The sequence below is a fragment of the Primulina eburnea genome, chromosome 13, assembly GCF_022965805.1.
Source record: "Primulina eburnea isolate SZY01 chromosome 13, ASM2296580v1, whole genome shotgun sequence".
Taxonomy (NCBI): domain Eukaryota; kingdom Viridiplantae; phylum Streptophyta; class Magnoliopsida; order Lamiales; family Gesneriaceae; genus Primulina; species Primulina eburnea.
Window position 1 is genome coordinate 31654137 of NC_133113.1, and position 16460 is coordinate 31670596.

General features: G+C 35.9%; 2 protein-coding genes and 1 pseudogene across 12 annotated transcripts; all 3 read right to left on the reverse strand.

Annotated features, from left to right (window-relative positions):
* Positions 1 to 1109: 1109 nt before the first annotated feature.
* On the reverse strand, positions 1110 to 2896 carry LOC140809786 (uncharacterized). 8 transcript variants are annotated; one of them, XM_073167516.1, is made up of 5 exons: positions 2649 to 2896; positions 2481 to 2512; positions 2249 to 2361; positions 1742 to 1802; positions 1110 to 1411 (listed from the first exon to the last, which is right to left on the reverse strand). In XM_073167516.1, exons 1-4 carry the CDS (start codon positions 2714 to 2716, stop codon positions 1752 to 1754), a joined length of 264 nt encoding a protein of 87 aa, XP_073023617.1. In that variant the 5' UTR covers positions 2717 to 2896; the 3' UTR covers positions 1110 to 1411; positions 1742 to 1751. The 8 variants fall into 8 exon arrangements, with proteins under 8 accessions (XP_073023617.1, XP_073023616.1, XP_073023609.1 ...); XM_073167515.1 differs by having other exon boundaries at positions 1110 to 1472; XM_073167508.1 differs by having other exon boundaries at positions 2645 to 2896.
* Positions 2897 to 3250: 354 nt separating this feature from the next.
* On the reverse strand, positions 3251 to 7860 carry LOC140808623 (uncharacterized; annotated as a pseudogene).
* A 1717-nt stretch (positions 7861 to 9577) lies between these two features.
* On the reverse strand, positions 9578 to 16286 carry LOC140808622 (probable helicase CHR10). 4 transcript variants are annotated; one of them, XM_073165748.1, is made up of 17 exons: positions 16103 to 16286; positions 15974 to 15981; positions 15617 to 15695; positions 15358 to 15518; positions 15101 to 15232; positions 14363 to 14540; positions 13987 to 14122; positions 13680 to 13797; positions 13470 to 13559; positions 13156 to 13263; positions 12853 to 13056; positions 12127 to 12252; positions 11400 to 12058; positions 11122 to 11267; positions 10591 to 10758; positions 10352 to 10466; positions 9578 to 9912 (listed from the first exon to the last, which is right to left on the reverse strand). In XM_073165748.1, exons 1-17 carry the CDS (start codon positions 16284 to 16286, stop codon positions 9879 to 9881), a joined length of 2646 nt encoding a protein of 881 aa, XP_073021849.1. In that variant the 3' UTR covers positions 9578 to 9878. The 4 variants fall into 4 exon arrangements, with proteins under 4 accessions (XP_073021849.1, XP_073021848.1, XP_073021846.1 ...); XM_073165747.1 differs by lacking the exon at positions 15974 to 15981 and having other exon boundaries at positions 10412 to 10466; positions 16103 to 16241; XM_073165745.1 differs by lacking the exon at positions 15974 to 15981 and having other exon boundaries at positions 16103 to 16241.
* Positions 16287 to 16460: the final 174 nt, after the last annotated feature.

The following is a 16460-nucleotide window of genomic DNA, read 5'->3' on the forward strand; positions in this document are numbered from 1 at the left end:
AAGAGGCGGACCCGTTATAACATGGTTGAAGTTAATAATTGAAGAATTATTAACCATTCAAAAATGCTTAACAATCATGTCGTAGCACCCCACCTTAATCCTTCCAAAAAACATTACAGTTGCTCTGTTCACGTGATCTTGCCTCCTAACTTGTCAACTTATGTCTCCATTCTTTTTCCTCCAATTTCAATTTTGATGTATTCAAGAAAAATAACCCAAAATCAGTGAATCATAAAAATACTTCATTTCCAATTTTTTTCCATGCCAAGCAACGATCTTTTAGAAATTGTTGCATGTACCTACATAGAAATGGACATGCATTATTCAATAAGTCAATAAAGAGCGGGTCTCATGTTAGACCGTCTCACGGATCTTAATCTGTGAAACGGGTCAACCCTACCCATATTCACAATAAAAAGTAATATTTTTTCATGGATGATTCAAACAAAAGATCTGTCTCACGAATACGATCCCGTGAGATCGTCTCACACAAATTTTTGTCTTCAATAGATAAATAGTTGCAAGTGCCAAACCAATAATATCCCATAAAAAAAAGGAAGTAGAGGGGGGATGTAATGAATATTTGCACCTGGCACACCACGTGTGATGTTTGCTCGATTCTTTCAAACATTTGGGTTCGAACAATGGTACACACATGCATATCAACAATTCAATCATTTGCTACAAATAATTTAAAAAAAATCAATAGCTACTCCGTACAGATATAACTCTGTCATCCAGCCTTGCAAATCCACGGCCCCCTATTCATTTTCTTGGAGTTCGCACGTGCCATTGTGTGCGCATGAGTCCAGATTCAAGATTTTGGTAGTCGAGGATAACATCTCAGATAATCACTTGATTGAAGTATAACTAATTGTGAACTTTTATGCTTGCTTTTTATGTTGTACATGATAATAATCTGCTAAAATTTGACAAGAAGTGACTTATTTTAATTAGTATTAATCAATTAATTAATAAAAGGTATAACTTTAATGCGCAACTTTCTATGTTTAAGATTATTGTAATAGAACGCATTAGGTGAACCCATATAGAGAGGGATAGGATCCACGTAGAAAGTTTTTTAAAACAAATCGCTACCAATCAAAATAAAATAGCATAGCACAAACAGTAGAGCATTTTTACATGGAAAATTATGAAAAATGATAGGCATACACACAAGGGAGGAATAAGCTTATGTGGACACAGATAACAGTCGGGCGTTGTGCGGGTTATGGCCATAGTAAGGAGCTTGGCCTGTTGTAGGTTGCGCATACAATGTAGGCAGTGAGGACAGCATTCTAGCTTGGCCTGTTGTAAAATAGAATCTGGACGAGAACAAAATTACCAACTTACATTTGTTGCTGAATTGGTAATTGTTGCGATTGAACAGCAGTTTCTTGCGGTTGACCACCTGCTTGTCGCATCAACTCAGCATACACATATTCATCAACACGTTGTTTGGCAAGAGCAATCTAACAAAAAGACATTGACATCAAGAATCCAAAAATTTCATAATTCTTAAAACTAAGAACTCATGCAGCCCAGATTCAAATTTTTTCTGATAATGATTAGTGATTTTAGTTGTCAAATTAGTTCGGGATGGTCTAACACAACCGGTATTAGAAGAAAAGATTTATCGTGAAAAGCAAGTCCAAGCATCCAACCAGTGAATCACTTGAAAACATCAGATTTTACCAAAAAAAGAGGAAAAGGGTACAAGAAAATTCAAAAGAAGCTTTACCTGTTGAGCACTACCACCTAAATGGATTTGCCTGTGTTTGTTCACCTCGGCCACCCTGAACCTGCATAAAGAATGTGAACAGAGGAAAAAGGAAAAAACACACATGTAAACCATAACAATATCCAAGATCCAACCTTTAAGACTATAACTTTGTAGCATAAACTCCATAAGTTTGATGGCAAGTAAACATCAAAGAGAAAACAAAACAAAGATGAGCATCAATCTACAACTTCTCAACCTGTTTCGCACAGGGCATGAGAAGTTGACATATCACGACATAGTTCATTGCTTACCGTAGCAAAAGGATGTCAATGAAAACAATAAAAGTAATGGTCATATTAATATATTAATTTCCTTCAATCATGAATAACAATCTGCTTGTACAAAACAGAAATTACCGGACATATATATGCATAGCATACTCAATCCCCGATCAATTATTTTCAAAGTACAATCCGTGCATCAAACAGCAGAGGATTTGAAAAGATGCAGGTAAATTCGAAATACCTTGATATTTGCTCCAAACTCATTTCTGATCCTTGAGATGTTAGCACCAAACCGCCTAATCAACCCACACACCAGATTTTCAGGAACCAACCAATCCAGGTCAACATATTCAGCTGCAAGATTTTTAGTCCCAAGTATGTTGTATTTATCGGAAATATAACATGGTTTCACCAAATATTGCAATTAAGCTATCAAAATTCAACTGTAACACTGGCGTGCAAAGAGTTAGTACCAGACGCAGGATCCAAGTACTGTTGAGGATGCCTATGAAAACCAGAATTATAAGTTGGGCTTATTGAAAACCAAGAATAATATTTAAACTCCATTGTTGATCATAAGATCTATCACAGACCCCCCAAAACATCAATCTGTAAAAAAAAGAAGAAGCAAACTTACTTACAGAGATGGCATCAGCAATCTTAATAGTAGCTTTAGTATCCTCCCGAACCTTCTGAATTCGACGGCCATCCTTTCCTGACGGCACCACGATGCGATATATCAAGTCTATGTAGCAACCACACGCCGCTTCGCTGCCGTCGTGTCTGCTGAGGTCCCTACATCTTCATCGTCCTCCGTGTCATCCTCGCGAGGCCCATTGCCACGTGGGTTGGACTTCGGAGCCTTTTATGGATATTCTTGGCCCTCAATTTTTACTAGATTTTTTCATAATAATTTTTTAACAGTTTCAATAATTAACTAAATATCGTTATTTCTCAAATACATTAAATTGCAAAAAATTATAAAAGAAACTATATAAGACCCTATTCATAAAAGAAACAAATCTATACGCTGTAAAAGAAATTATATAAGATCCTACAACGCTTCATGTATTCAATAATTTGTTAATTAATGAAAATGATAAAACATAATTTTGTAATATTATCTCAAATTTAATCAATCAAATTATTATTTATTCAATATTATTCTACATCATACTCAAATATTTTAATAATCCATATAATTAATCAACTCTCATCAACTTAACAAAGGTACCTTAACAAAAATAGGAATAACACGTTTGTGACATTAATTCAGACGCATTCCGTGTGAACCGAATTTCTTTATTACAATACTACGCAAACAAATCTACTTTGACTAATTGAAAGTCGTGTCTAGACATGAACTGGGATGTACGACGCAAAGTACTTCGACTACTAATTTTTACATACAGGTAGGTAAAATCTTGGGGTAAGTTGTGTCCCACAATCTAGAACACTAACGAGTGATCGTTCTGCTGTGATGAAAAAACGAACAGCAGTTGAATAAAGTAAAATTTTTAATCCAAGTGTTTCACTCATTTTTGTTGGAAAGTTCGTGCGTCTTCTTGTGCCTTGCCTCTACAAGCAGAGTCAGAAGAGCTTCGCATACTTGAGATGCATTGGCTTCTGATGGATCGTCATCCAATGACGAATAAACCATCCAAGCATGGTCGAGCTTGCGTTTCGGCCGTACAACAATGGAACCGGGAACCTCAGCATCACGACAAGTTACAAGCCCGTCACTCTTTTCACCATACCTGATCTGAAGCAGCTGAGCACATGCAGCCATTGCTGCACCAAGAGGAATCACAACAGGGAGTGTTGTTGGTGAACCACCAGCGAGAGGGGAAAACGTGGGTAGTTCTGCATGGGCCACGCGAGATAATGTAGCCAAAACAGCGGGAGAAATGCTTGCCTCTGTGTGGAAAGAAACAATGGGCAGCTCCCTGGGTAAATGGTATTCTCTCAAGAAGTTTTTTCTCCTCTCGTACGTTAAATCTTCAAGCGCCTGCATGTCACCCTTCACAACAGCTACTAACATTAGCGCATTCTATTGCTACAATGTATGGTGAATTTTGTGCCACGTGCTGTTAGTAAAAGAATAAACATTTCCTCCAACTCCCTCCCCTCCCCTCCCTCAGACTACACCAAAGAAACCAGATAACTTGGCATCTAATTCAATATCTCCCGTAAGTTGTCAAATTTCAAGACTATAATAAACCTGAGAAACTGTGTATCGGGTCCCAATTAAAAACATTTCAATTTTACCCTTTTTAGATTCTATATAACGATGGTAATTTATTTAAAATAAGATACACCAAAACATTTATGGAAACAAGAAACAATATCGGAGTAAAGGGCGGATGGAAGCATACCTTAATAACTTTACAAATCAGGATCTCCATGAGCTTTCGGACGTTAAAATAATCACCAAGCTGTCCTTCCCGTAATATATCTGAAGCAATTGGACTACCTCCATATGGACTTTGTGCTAATGCTAACCCCGCAACCTTATCTTTGAGTTCATCCCAATACATAGGACAGAGAGGCAGCCGCATCTACACCCCCCTTACTATGGCCAAGTAGCAAAACACGTTTATTTGAACCCCAATATAATTCCTCAATGTAGTCCTTTATCTCTTTAGCATTCTTATCTACTGAAGCCTAAACTTAACATTCATTAATAACAACAACAAAAAAACACTAAGTAAACAGTGTTAATTGACAAATACCTCACTGTGAATTTTGGCTATATGACAAGCGAGCCCCATCTTTGAAAAACTTGTTTTTGTATTCACAAAGTAAAGAGGCCCATGGTTGCTGAAAAGACCTGCAGAAGTTAGAATAAACATAACATAATCTAATAGAAAAGAGTACTGAGAATCATTTTCATTGTTTTTTTTTTTTTTTTTATAAATAGTGTTAAAAGTCAAGCACTGCAGAATTCATATTCCCAGCACTTAAGAAGCACCAAAACATATTTATAATATCAACCATTACAGGTAAACAATTTCATTGGTCAACTACTTCCTCTAATCACAACACAAGGATGAAAGTGTGCAGAGAACGAAGACAATCATTATTTTCAATTATTTCAGAATTATATAAATGTTACTAAGCCAACTATGTGCTGTTCATAATCATAACCTACAGAACTCCAAGAGAGTAATATCCTAGCTAAACAAAGCTTTTGTGTTCATTTCTATGATTTGTTATACATATCCTTTCACCAGATGGGAGGAATTATGACAAAGTTCGACAGATGTACTACCTTCAGGTGCCTGACAAAAAGGTCTCCAGAGATAATATTTTATGAGCTAACTAGGGGAAATGAGTTGCTACCTGGGACCAACAAGTAAACCATTGTGTTTGGCAACCCATGCAATCCATGCCTGATAGAGAAACACAACTAAAGTCAAAATTACACACATAAACTAAAAACACATCTAATGAGATATGCTGGAAAATACACATCTAATAAACCTTATATTATCAAGTATTTCTGTAAAACTTTCAGTTCCATCTTCAACTGGTGGCATGTTCGGATCTCGTTGTAGCCATCCAATGTCATCAGCAGAGCCTCGAACTGTCCTCTTGACCTTTTCAACAAGGCTAATAGCAAGAACAATTAGATATTTCATAAATACATAGAGCAAGAAAATGAGAACATGAAGAGCACGATGATTCGTCAAAACAAAATCAAGTTCTATCATTTGATGAGTTGTAAAAAGTAGGTGATTGGCATAAAAATGACAAAACTAGACAGGATCCCACAAACACCTCTTTCTTTGCAAATCTCTGTGATTAAGTTTTCATGTAAAATGAGGATATGTCAACTCATCAAATACAAACACAACGCCCATGCATTGAATCCACTAACTTTGACAACAGTAAAAGCAGTACTATCTAGTAGGATCAGACAATTAGTACCCTTGAAAAAGGGAAATGCCATTTTGGTGGTTATTTGATTGCACGAGCAAGCTAGAACTTTGAGAAGGCTCTCCAGCAGAGTTCCTGGTTATTACACCCTGTACTACTGGAGCATCAAATTTGGTATCGACTGATTCAAAAACAGCTGAAATACTGCCGCGCGAAGACATATTTTGATTAGGTGTCAAAGATATGGCTTCTCCTGAAGCAAACGTCAATATTTCCCGCCCATCAGAGTCTTCAGATACAGGTCCCACTGCAAGAAATGTATAATATAGTTTAATTATATAACTTTAAACCTTTGCCTTTTTGGTGCTCAGGGAAGGAGATGGAGGAGAAAATATATAATTCATATAAAAAGGAGGTAAGCTTTTCATGACATGTGATGAGCCAAATCAAGTTAAATAGAATGTGTTGTCCTGAAAGATTTTCACCATATGGCCAAACAGCAATAAACATCAAAGTAAATTAATAGCTGCATCTTGCGCCATATGGAACGACTTCAGGGTGTTGAACACAAAATATGGATGTAGTTGGTCGCCCAATGATCTCAAATCTTAAACACTACCTAATTTCAATCCATTCTCATATTAAATTCTTCACTATGCCATAACCTTCCATATCCCTCAGTAGCTTAATATCTTCACTAAAAATGCCATAACCTTCCTTATCCCTCAATAGCTGACCAGTCTGCTTTCTCGAGAATATATCTCTGAGCCCTTTTTGTAAATAATCAAGTGATAATATATTTTTGTCACTTGTGGATTAAAAGAAGATGTATTTTTGGTTTCACTAATCTCACATGTCTCGTTATGTCAGAAACGGAAAAACTATGCATTACTTAAATCCAATAATTTTTTAGTGAGTTTTAAGCATAAAAAAGACATCTGAATATGTAAATCTCAAATACCCCAAATGCTACTACTTGAAATCAAGAAAATTTTGAACAACTTGTGTTAAATTATTGTTCGACTTCACATTCTCAATGTCTGGAACACAGCAGCAATCCATCGAACAAAAATGGAAGTATTGATGATACCATATTAGCTAAAGATCAATTTAAATTAAAAGCACGTTTAATAAATATGAGAGATACATTATCAGAAAGTATCGAATCATAGCTCATCGTACCACAGCTCCAAACTCAGGAGTTTCATAATTTTAGAAAATATGCGTGTTTAATCTAAAACAGCCCATCTATAAAAAAAGATGAGGCTCCTTGTGCCTTAAAAACAGAAAAACACTAGAAAACAAATTTGAAGATTCAGTGGCAAAAGTTTGTTTAAAATCAATTGATTTTCTCCACCAGATAATCTGCACCCGTAACAATAATAGTTTTCGAATATATACCCGAAACATTAGTGAAGCAGCGAGTGAAAATCGAAGTAGTTTCAGCGAGATAAGAAGCAGCATCATTCAGAGACGGCACTGATGTAAATAACTGCGGAATCCCAGGTCGGTCGTTCCTCGTCGAACTTCCATTTGGCTTCACGAAAGTAGTCCGCAAATCAAAATAATCACAATGAAAGCATAAAACAACAAGAAAATCGCAACGTGCAATTGAAGTACATTACCATCAACGGCGATTCCTCGCTACTGGCGTTTCCGTGGTCCATCAATAAAAGCTAATCCTATACCTTAGAAATTACATGAAATTAGGTCCGATAAGAATTTCGTTGAACCACGATTAATGCTGGATCAAAAGCCTATTTCAGGGCCCCAAAAAAAAAAGAAGAAGAAAACTCGGAGCTGAAACAAGAATTCTTCAATTGCCTGACGTACAAATTTTTTTAAGGAAATTTAAGAATCTTCCAAAGACAAAGATTGCTCTCGAAAAAACTTGCCAGATTGTAACACGAGGTCGTAATTTAACAGAATTTTCAGCTGTCTATAGAAGATGTTTTCGGTTTTCCGGGAGAAATAGAACGGCGTCGTCTTATAATTTTGGTTTTTTAAATAAAAAATTAACAAGATAAAGACCAAATAGTAAAAAAAAAAAAAAGCTAAAAAATTTAAATAAGGGCCGAAGTTTCTTCTACCTGGATCTGTACTAAAATTCAGACACCAAGAATCACTGAGACTAATTTCGGTCTTAGTTTGTCATGGAATCCAAGAATCATTAAGACTGAAATTAGCATGTCATCGCCTGTCGGCCATCGGAGTTCTTTGCTAATCAAATATATATTCCAATTTATAGACTGTCGAATGTAAGATGGATTTAATTTAGAGTAACATTCATAACTTCTGTATGTTTGAAGTATCTCGTCTTTAGAATTGAAGTCAGCAAGAGAATTGAGATATTGTATGATACCTCACACTTATTTTCCGATGAAAACTTTGTTAAATTCGATAATGCTACCGTAATTAAATAATCAAAAAAACAATGTTACAAATTTATTTATTTTTTAAAAAAAAAACTAAATGGAGGGGCCGGCATCTCATACCCGACGCCTTATAATTTTTTAATGTTTTTATTTTTCAAATTAAATTTCTTTATCATTTAACTAAAAAAGCTATAATTTGGCTTACCTAAAAAAATAGATAATGTTTTATACTTTAGATTTTATATCATGTACAAATAATATATCAGATAATCAAAATTAAATAAATTCATTAATTTAATTAAACTGCACCTAATCAACTAAAAATCTGTATAATTTTCACTCAAACTAAAAGTCTGATCAATCCGCTATCGTGTTTAAAAATAGAAATAAAAAGAAATTATATTATTCATTATCATAAATATAATTCTAATAAATAAAATAAAAAAATACAAAGGCATAAGCATACAAAGTCATTATTCATTTCAAATCTTAACAAGTTTCTCCTACTACACAAAAACTTTTATAAGACCGTATCACGAGTCAATTTTGTGAGATGGATATCTGACCAGATCCAAAACAAGAAAAAACTATTAGTTTTTATGTCAAAAATATTATTTTTCATGAAATATATAAATCAGATCGACCCGTCTCATGAATATAGAAGCGTAAAACCGTCCCATAAGATACATACTATTTATTATACTAAGATTTTATAACATAATATGATACTTGATTATTTCTATAATCTCAAAAATTTTAATAAGCATATTATCTTATTCTCATTTGATGTGAGACCGTCCCCTGAATTCGAAATCCAATATTCTCTGCATCGGTAATGGGTCCAGCATGACACATGAAACACAGTGCATCAACCTATGTCTATTTAGAGTAACCTTATAATCGGAAACAAGAGCTCCACTCGAACACAATCCATCGAGAATTCATTTTAGAGCAGTTCGACTCATTGAAAAATCAAGTTAATCGAACTCGTACTTGAAAATCTCGAAAGTGTTTGTAGAGTTTAAATTTTTTATTTATAAAAACCAAAATAATCTTTAAGTTGTATATATGTAAAAGAAAATTAAATTTATAGTTATTCGAGTAATTCACCGACTAATTGAGTAGAAATAATTAAAATTCGAACTCGATCAAGTAGAATTTTGATCGAGCTGGTCATTAGCTACTCTTGAGTAAATAATTGAATCGCACAATATATATTAAACCTACATGCAAATCTTGCGCAACGTATATCCACTTCAAGCAATCCAAAAAAAAAAAAAACCAGATTGAGCAGTCTCACCACTATCACAATGATACAAACCAAAAAACACGTCGTAATCAACAAACTCCAACTAGATCGAAATTGGTTCTCTCTATTTTTATGATACAAAGAGAAAGGTATCCCAAAATCAACCAAACTCCAACTACATCCACGGTCTTCACTATCAGTGCTATACAAACAGAACCACATATCGCGATATCAAAAGATTATCATGTGACGAAACGAACTTTCAGCGTCCAAAACAAAGCAATTTCAAGACAGATTATAATCACAAACTGCCGGAGCAAAATGGGCACAGACTCAGGGAATCATTACAAGCCAAACATCTGCGATAATTACATGGTTGCCGTGGTACGTTGGAAATAATACCTGCATAAAGTAGACATGAAGCAATTTACATTAGCACCTGACGAGCTTCCGCTACGAGGGCTGGCTGAATTCAAGCACATATAAATAGAGCTGAAGTAAATGTTCTTTATTTTCTTTAATGCTATTCAAGTCATTGTGTCCAATTTCAGCCTTTTCAAAATTTTGAATTTTGAATTTTTTGAGCTCGAGGCTCAAGCTTAAATTGCTCAACACAAATATGATTCCAGCTCAATATAGTCAACTTGAGAGGAGGTCAAATAGAACTATTGGAGCATAAATCAATTTCTGCGCAGGCCTTGATTTGTACATCAAAGCACACAAAAGACATTCACGTATATATTGGGAAGTCGGTACACGAATATGAAACACATCGGTGATCAGGCAACCCACCCACCCACCCCCATGGCCCACACCAACATCGAGAGAGAGAGAGACATACACATAGATATTTATGGCATACATAGCTGCATATTTTCGTAGAAGACGTTCAACTGTGTACCATTCTGAACGATCCGAGGAGTCTTGATAACCAATCCGTGGCATGTGGATCGAAGCTGCCAAAATGAAGAAATAAGATATGACCGGACATGCTCGTGTAATTACCCTTACGATCTAATCAGAAAAAAAGTTTCGTAGCTACGATGAAATATCAGCTAACAAAAGAAAGCAAATATTTACCAGAATATTGAGCAGCTGACGATGATGCCTTTGCAAGGCAAACTTCCAAATCAGTAATCGAGATATTGCTGCGTGGGACTTTACGCCTGATATTATATGACTGCACAACAGCTAAAGCTACCCATCGAGGAGCGTTATTTGTTGTGGTACTCTGTTTACTTTGGTCATCTGTAGGTAGTCGGATGCAGAGCGAAGAAAATCCGAATGACAAAAATAGATGGAAATAAAAAGAAACATTGGGTTGAAATTGGAAGCACAATATTGTCAAAACTTGGAATAACAAAATGATAATAAAAATGTATGACAATATTCTTAAACTAGATTTCACTTATCTTAAAAATAAAGGCATGTCTGAGGAATAATAACCCTACACTAGAGAAGAAAGACATAAAATCACCTTTAGTCACACAACTTAGATTTTAAGACGATTATTATTGTGGTTGCAAAAGGAATTCTACCAGTAACAAATTACAACACGTAGCAGAACCTGTTGAAGACAGAATTCATTAGAACAGAGAGCCGAAAAGAGACCATTTATTTCTATGAGGTGTAGATCACCAAGATGAAGATCCCCAAATTCTGAAGCTTGCTCATACGCATAAGGAACAGTAGGTGAAACTCTAGCCAATGCATCAAATAGACCGCCATGACCCCACTTTCCTGAGTTATCGATACAACTGTTCAAAGAATTTTAATTTAGTCAAATGCTTTCATGCGTAAATTCTGAGTTTTAACACAGATGAAGGGAAATCACAGAGCAATTATAACTTTAACAGGTAACAGAATGCTTTTAGAAACATTATATCTACCTGAATATAATTGCGGGCCGCGCAGGACAGGCAATTGATGTATTGGTGCAGTCACCATAAACAAATTGAACTGAACCAGAATATGATATTACATCCAAATCGCTCAGGCCCAAAGGATTGTTGACTGATAGTGAATGATATCCAAGAGCTTCCCATTTAGATAGTTTTTCCTCCTCTGACTTCTTACGAGCAGCTTCAGCTTTAAGATGCTTCTCGTCAGATGATTGTCTTCTATTTCTCAAGTTCAACACATCACTATCATCTGCTTGGGATGCCTGCTTGAATTTCTCAACCCATGAATTATATGAAGCCTCATCAAGGCCAGGATCAAATGCGAGGGACCTTGAACCTTCTTCCACCTTTAGATGATGATCCTTAAAATCCATTGGATTGATCTCAAACTTTCTTTCACCCAAGTTTGATCTTAACTCGTGGCGGGATTCAATAACATTCGCAGCAAGACAAATTAATTCACCCATATTCAGATGATCTGATTTTTCCACATTAATCTCCAGAGGATCAAAATTATGCAGCCCAAGTATAATAGATTTTAAATCACCAGCTTCAGCTCCCCCATTATTTCCCTCATGATTCAAATTATCCTCTCCTACAACATTATGACTCAGCTGTAACTTCCTTTCTGCTCTCCGCATGATAACCTGCATGTAGTCAATAGTTAGTCATCAACCAAATGTGATCGTTTGAAAATATAATTATGCGATCTCACCTCTTCAATAGTATGTCCAGTAACTAAATTTATGGACAAGACATGATTGCTTTGACCAATTCGATGTGCACGCTGCAAAGCCTGCTTATCTACTTGTGGATTCCAATCTTGCTCATAAAATATAACCTAGAAAGAGCTAAAATGATCAAATCAATTATGAGCATACAAGTCACATAGCATTTCAACATCAGTTTTAGACAGACATAGTGACAAAACCTAACACCTGACATGGTGTCTCTTTAATCAAGGAGAGGTAGTTTATGACATCCCTAGTTTCTGACAAGCAGGCATACTAGTATGCACATTCCCTCTGACCGATACTAACCATGCTGCAGATTGTTTGCAAAATCTGCACCACTGCCAAAACTAGATTTCACCAAAGTATTTGTGATGTACACCACCAGGTTCAAATGCAGAACGTTTGCTGAAGGAATCAAACAGATATTTTGAATCTTGTGTCCATTCACAGCTTATGACCAGTAATTTGCATATCACAGTGATATTAACAACATCCAAGTGACAAGACAAATGAAAAGTTAACATAACAAACTAACAAGGCAGAATGTGAAGTACCTAATTTATGTTAGAAATAACAAATGAATTTTCATTTGATCGACCAGTATATTTCAAGGCAATACTACGGTGAAAGATGTGATCTTCAACAGTTAAATGACGAGGACAAGTGACTGCGCATAGCAAATTTGGATATAAAAGATGCACACTCACTGAATCAGCTGCCACAAGATTTAGTCCCACCCCCCCTGCTCTGGTGGAAATCAAAAAGACAAACGGAGTGTTAATATCATCATTAGAACTGTAACTTTCATCAGCAGATTTTCGGCTGAAGCTTCTAATTGCAGCAAACCGCTCCTCTGCTCGAATTGAACCATCAAGGCGCTCATAGGTATATTTCCTGAGTTCTAAAAAGTCCTGCACACACACATACGTGATTAAAAAACTGTAGGGACTAATATGAAGTCACTCCAGGATTTAGAGTTTAATGAATTGAATAGTAGTTATGACACTAGCCTGTAAAATATCGAGTGTGTGAGTCATCTGAGCAAACAATAGAACCCGATGCTGAGAATTGTGCAGCTTCTGAAGTAGCTGGTCTAAGATAAGAAGTTTACCACTAGCCTGATGAAATAAAATTTCAGGTACAAAGAATGAATCAAGAAAGCACAAAACTTTTTGCTTTTTGCTAGTTGTATTCTTACATCAATTTTTTTTTTGCTTATGCTAGTAACTTAAATGGATAATGAATGCATTTTACTGTTTCAAATTTCATTCACTCTATACAGCCCTGTAAATAGCTATTTAAAAGAGTTTGTGAATTACGCTACCTGAACTAGGTGCTCACCCTCTTGGTATGGTTCAGGCTCAATACCTGGGAAAAGGTATGGGTGACTACATGCTTTCCGTAACTGAATTACCTGAAGGACAAATATATAATATGCATCATGTATGCAACTTGGGAATAAGAAATATGGCATCCACATTACATGATGCAAAAACAAACAAAACAGTAAGCAAATAAAAAAAAATCAGCATACAATATTATGCAATGATTGCGCAGTGGAAGTTCTAGAGGCTAGAGCAAGGAGCCTTGGAAGTTCTTTTCTCATTATTGACAAATAAACCTTCTTCTGCAGAGGAACCAAAGGTGCCATCCTGTCAACAAGAATTTCAAATTTTTGAGGGACCACATAATAGGATACTAAACAAAACAGCAAAAAAAAAAGCAAAAATTCAAAAACACCCGTGATACAAATAATAAACTAACTCGTTTAAAGCTGATTGCTTAGGGAATTTCAACAAGAAGGCAAGCAATAACAGCGAAACAGGCAGTCAGAAACTAACACAGTAATCTCAGTAATAGGTGGCAGCAAAAGAGTTCCAGACTCGGTAAGTTTAGATTTGGTTCTTCGAAGCATGAATGCCCCGAGCACATATTTTAAGATCTTAAACTGTTCCCTCGCCTTTTTTGCGTCATCACCTGCTCAGAGAAGGAATTCAAAAATGTCAAGAGAGAGTTCCATAAAACCAAAGTACCTCAACATTATCACAAGTAATTTCAAAGCATTGGCAAAATCAGTAGTTTTAATAATTGTAATCCATGTAGCACTTTATAATCCATGAAAACGATAATTTTCATTAGTTAAGTATGACATTAAGAGTTCCACCTATTTTGAAAAGCAAAATGCGCTTCATAAAAGGCAAGAGTAAAAAAATTTACCTGTAGGATCTCCAGCTTCTGAGAAAGCGGAAAGAAACTCCTCTTTTGTTCCAAATATGGAAGGCATACAGAAGTGCAACAATGCCCAAAGTTCTGTAAGATTGTTTTGAATAGGTGTGCCAGTCATCAGCAATTTTCTTGGCATGACAAACTGCTCTCGCAGTGTATTGTACAAAACCTAAATCAAAGCAGAAGCCTGTAACATGAGCCAAAAAGGAAGCTCAAGAAATAACGCGTGAGATAATTACAGTGAAAACCATGATCTTACGTTTACTACCAGATTCTAACTAAATGCAGAACTAAGAGAAATGAATCTACCAAGATCACTTTCTCAGAGACGAGGACTCAAAATATTCATCCTACCCTATGCTTAGAGACAGATTTAAAAGTTTTTTTGAGAAATACTTTCAGAATGTCACTAATTTTTAGTCCCAAAAAGAATTTTCAACTATATAAACAGAACAGCCACCACCCTAGTTCTCTATTGATATGCTGTGATGAAAAAAGGTAACCCAGCTGGGAAAGCAAAACAAGCTTAAATTGCAGGGGAAAAAAAATTATTGCATAATGTTTACCTGACATAAATCAAAATAGTCAACTCATGGGAGGAATAGCTCCTTGATTATAATCACGTCTAGCATTGCAGCAACATAACAGTTACCCATCACAGGTAGACTTAATGCAGAAACTCAAATTACATTCTTAATTTATTTTTCATTGCATAAACTCTAAACATACACTGGAAGGGTTTTTGAGTCTTTGCGCTTCATCAATTATTGTGTAATGCCAAGGGAACTGGCAGAGAAAATCCTTATCAATCAACGCTATGTCATAAGTTGTTAATAGCACATCAAACGACCATGATGGAACCTATAAGATACCAAACATAGTCAGTTCATGGTATGCCATTTTATTTTACCGCAAATTAACAGATATGAGTGAGAATGTGAAAACTTTCAATTAGACTAAAAAACATGTGTAGACCCAAAACTTACACCATCAGATAATGACTGTTTTTTTATGTACTCGTACATTTCCCATCGCAATTTGTGTCTATGTTCTTTCTCTCCAACATAACGAAGTAATCTCACTTTTGGAGCAAAATTGGCTACTTCAGAGACCCAACTATCAGTCACGCTAAGTGGACACAGCACAACTGTGAAAAACATTTAAGTAGAATAATAAACTGAAAATTATAATAATCAAAATTCCAAAACACAGGGTAGATGGTCAGAATAAGATGCATTTACTTACGGAATGGCCCAGAAGACTTCCGACATACTTTCAGATAACTCAAAAGAGATATAGCTTGTAAAGTCTTCCCAAGTCCCATCTATAAGAAAACCAAACACATGGAGCCACTACATAACTCAAGTTACTGCTAATTCGTAATTCAGAAGCTCCACGACAAAATGCTAATAAAAAAGTTAACAAGAATTCTACACTTTTACAAATATTTCGTCCTAATTAACTAATCAACCATTTTTAAAAAAATAGTATTTTGGCCAACATTGAGATCTTTCATTCGTAATTACTGGTATATTATTCTAGAAAAAACTCAGCAAACCGTTGACTTTGAAAGTTGACCTCGTACATAACCGGAAATCTCACCTCATCTCCTGCAAGTCATGAGTCGCCATAAAACAATGCTACTTCCATCGACGAATTAGCAAAAAAAACACCAAAGAGAAGGAAATAACAAAAAAGAAAAAAGCAAGAATTTTCGAATTTAGAATGTACCAAGGATGACGTTGACGCCGAGGTGGTACCGCCGAATGAGCCAAGAAACGCCTTCGACTTGGTGATGTTTGAGCGTAGCCTTTATCTCCAGCTCGGAGAGGTCAACGTGTTCATCTGCGAAGGCGCCAGAGGCTCCGGCGTAGACGTACTTGGCCCCCTCGATCAGCCTCCGCTCGTAGTTCATGTTTCGCCGGAACAACCGACCACCGCGGGAATGTGTTCGTTAAAATGTACGAGAAATTGAAGATGGGCCGTCGTAGTACTATTGGACCAGCCCGTAATGGGTTCCGGCCCAAAAAGATCCGGGATAATGCTAAAAATACACACTAAATATCACACATTTATCGTTTTCATCCCT

Coding starts and splice junctions, on each gene's coding strand:
- LOC140809786 (XM_073167514.1), bottom strand. CDS start 2,271: ATGAGTTTGGAGCAAATATCAAG. Junction 1,803..2,248: donor AGTTTGGAGCAAATATCAAG/GTATTTCGAATT, acceptor TTCTTTATGCAG/GTTCAGGGTGGCCGAGGTGA. Junction 1,412..1,741: donor TAGGTGGTAGTGCTCAACAG/GTAAAGCTTCTT, acceptor TGCGACAAGCAG/GTGGTCAACCGCAAGAAACT.
- LOC140808622 (XM_073165748.1), bottom strand. CDS start 16,286: ATGAACTACGAGCGGAGGCTGATCGAGGGGGCCAAGTACGTCTACGCC. Junction 15,519..15,616: donor GAAGTCTTCTGGGCCATTCC/GTAAGTAAATGC, acceptor TGTTTTTCACAG/TTGTGCTGTGTCCACTTAGC. Junction 12,059..12,126: donor CTGGACATACTATTGAAGAG/GTGAGATCGCAT, acceptor GACTACATGCAG/GTTATCATGCGGAGAGCAGA.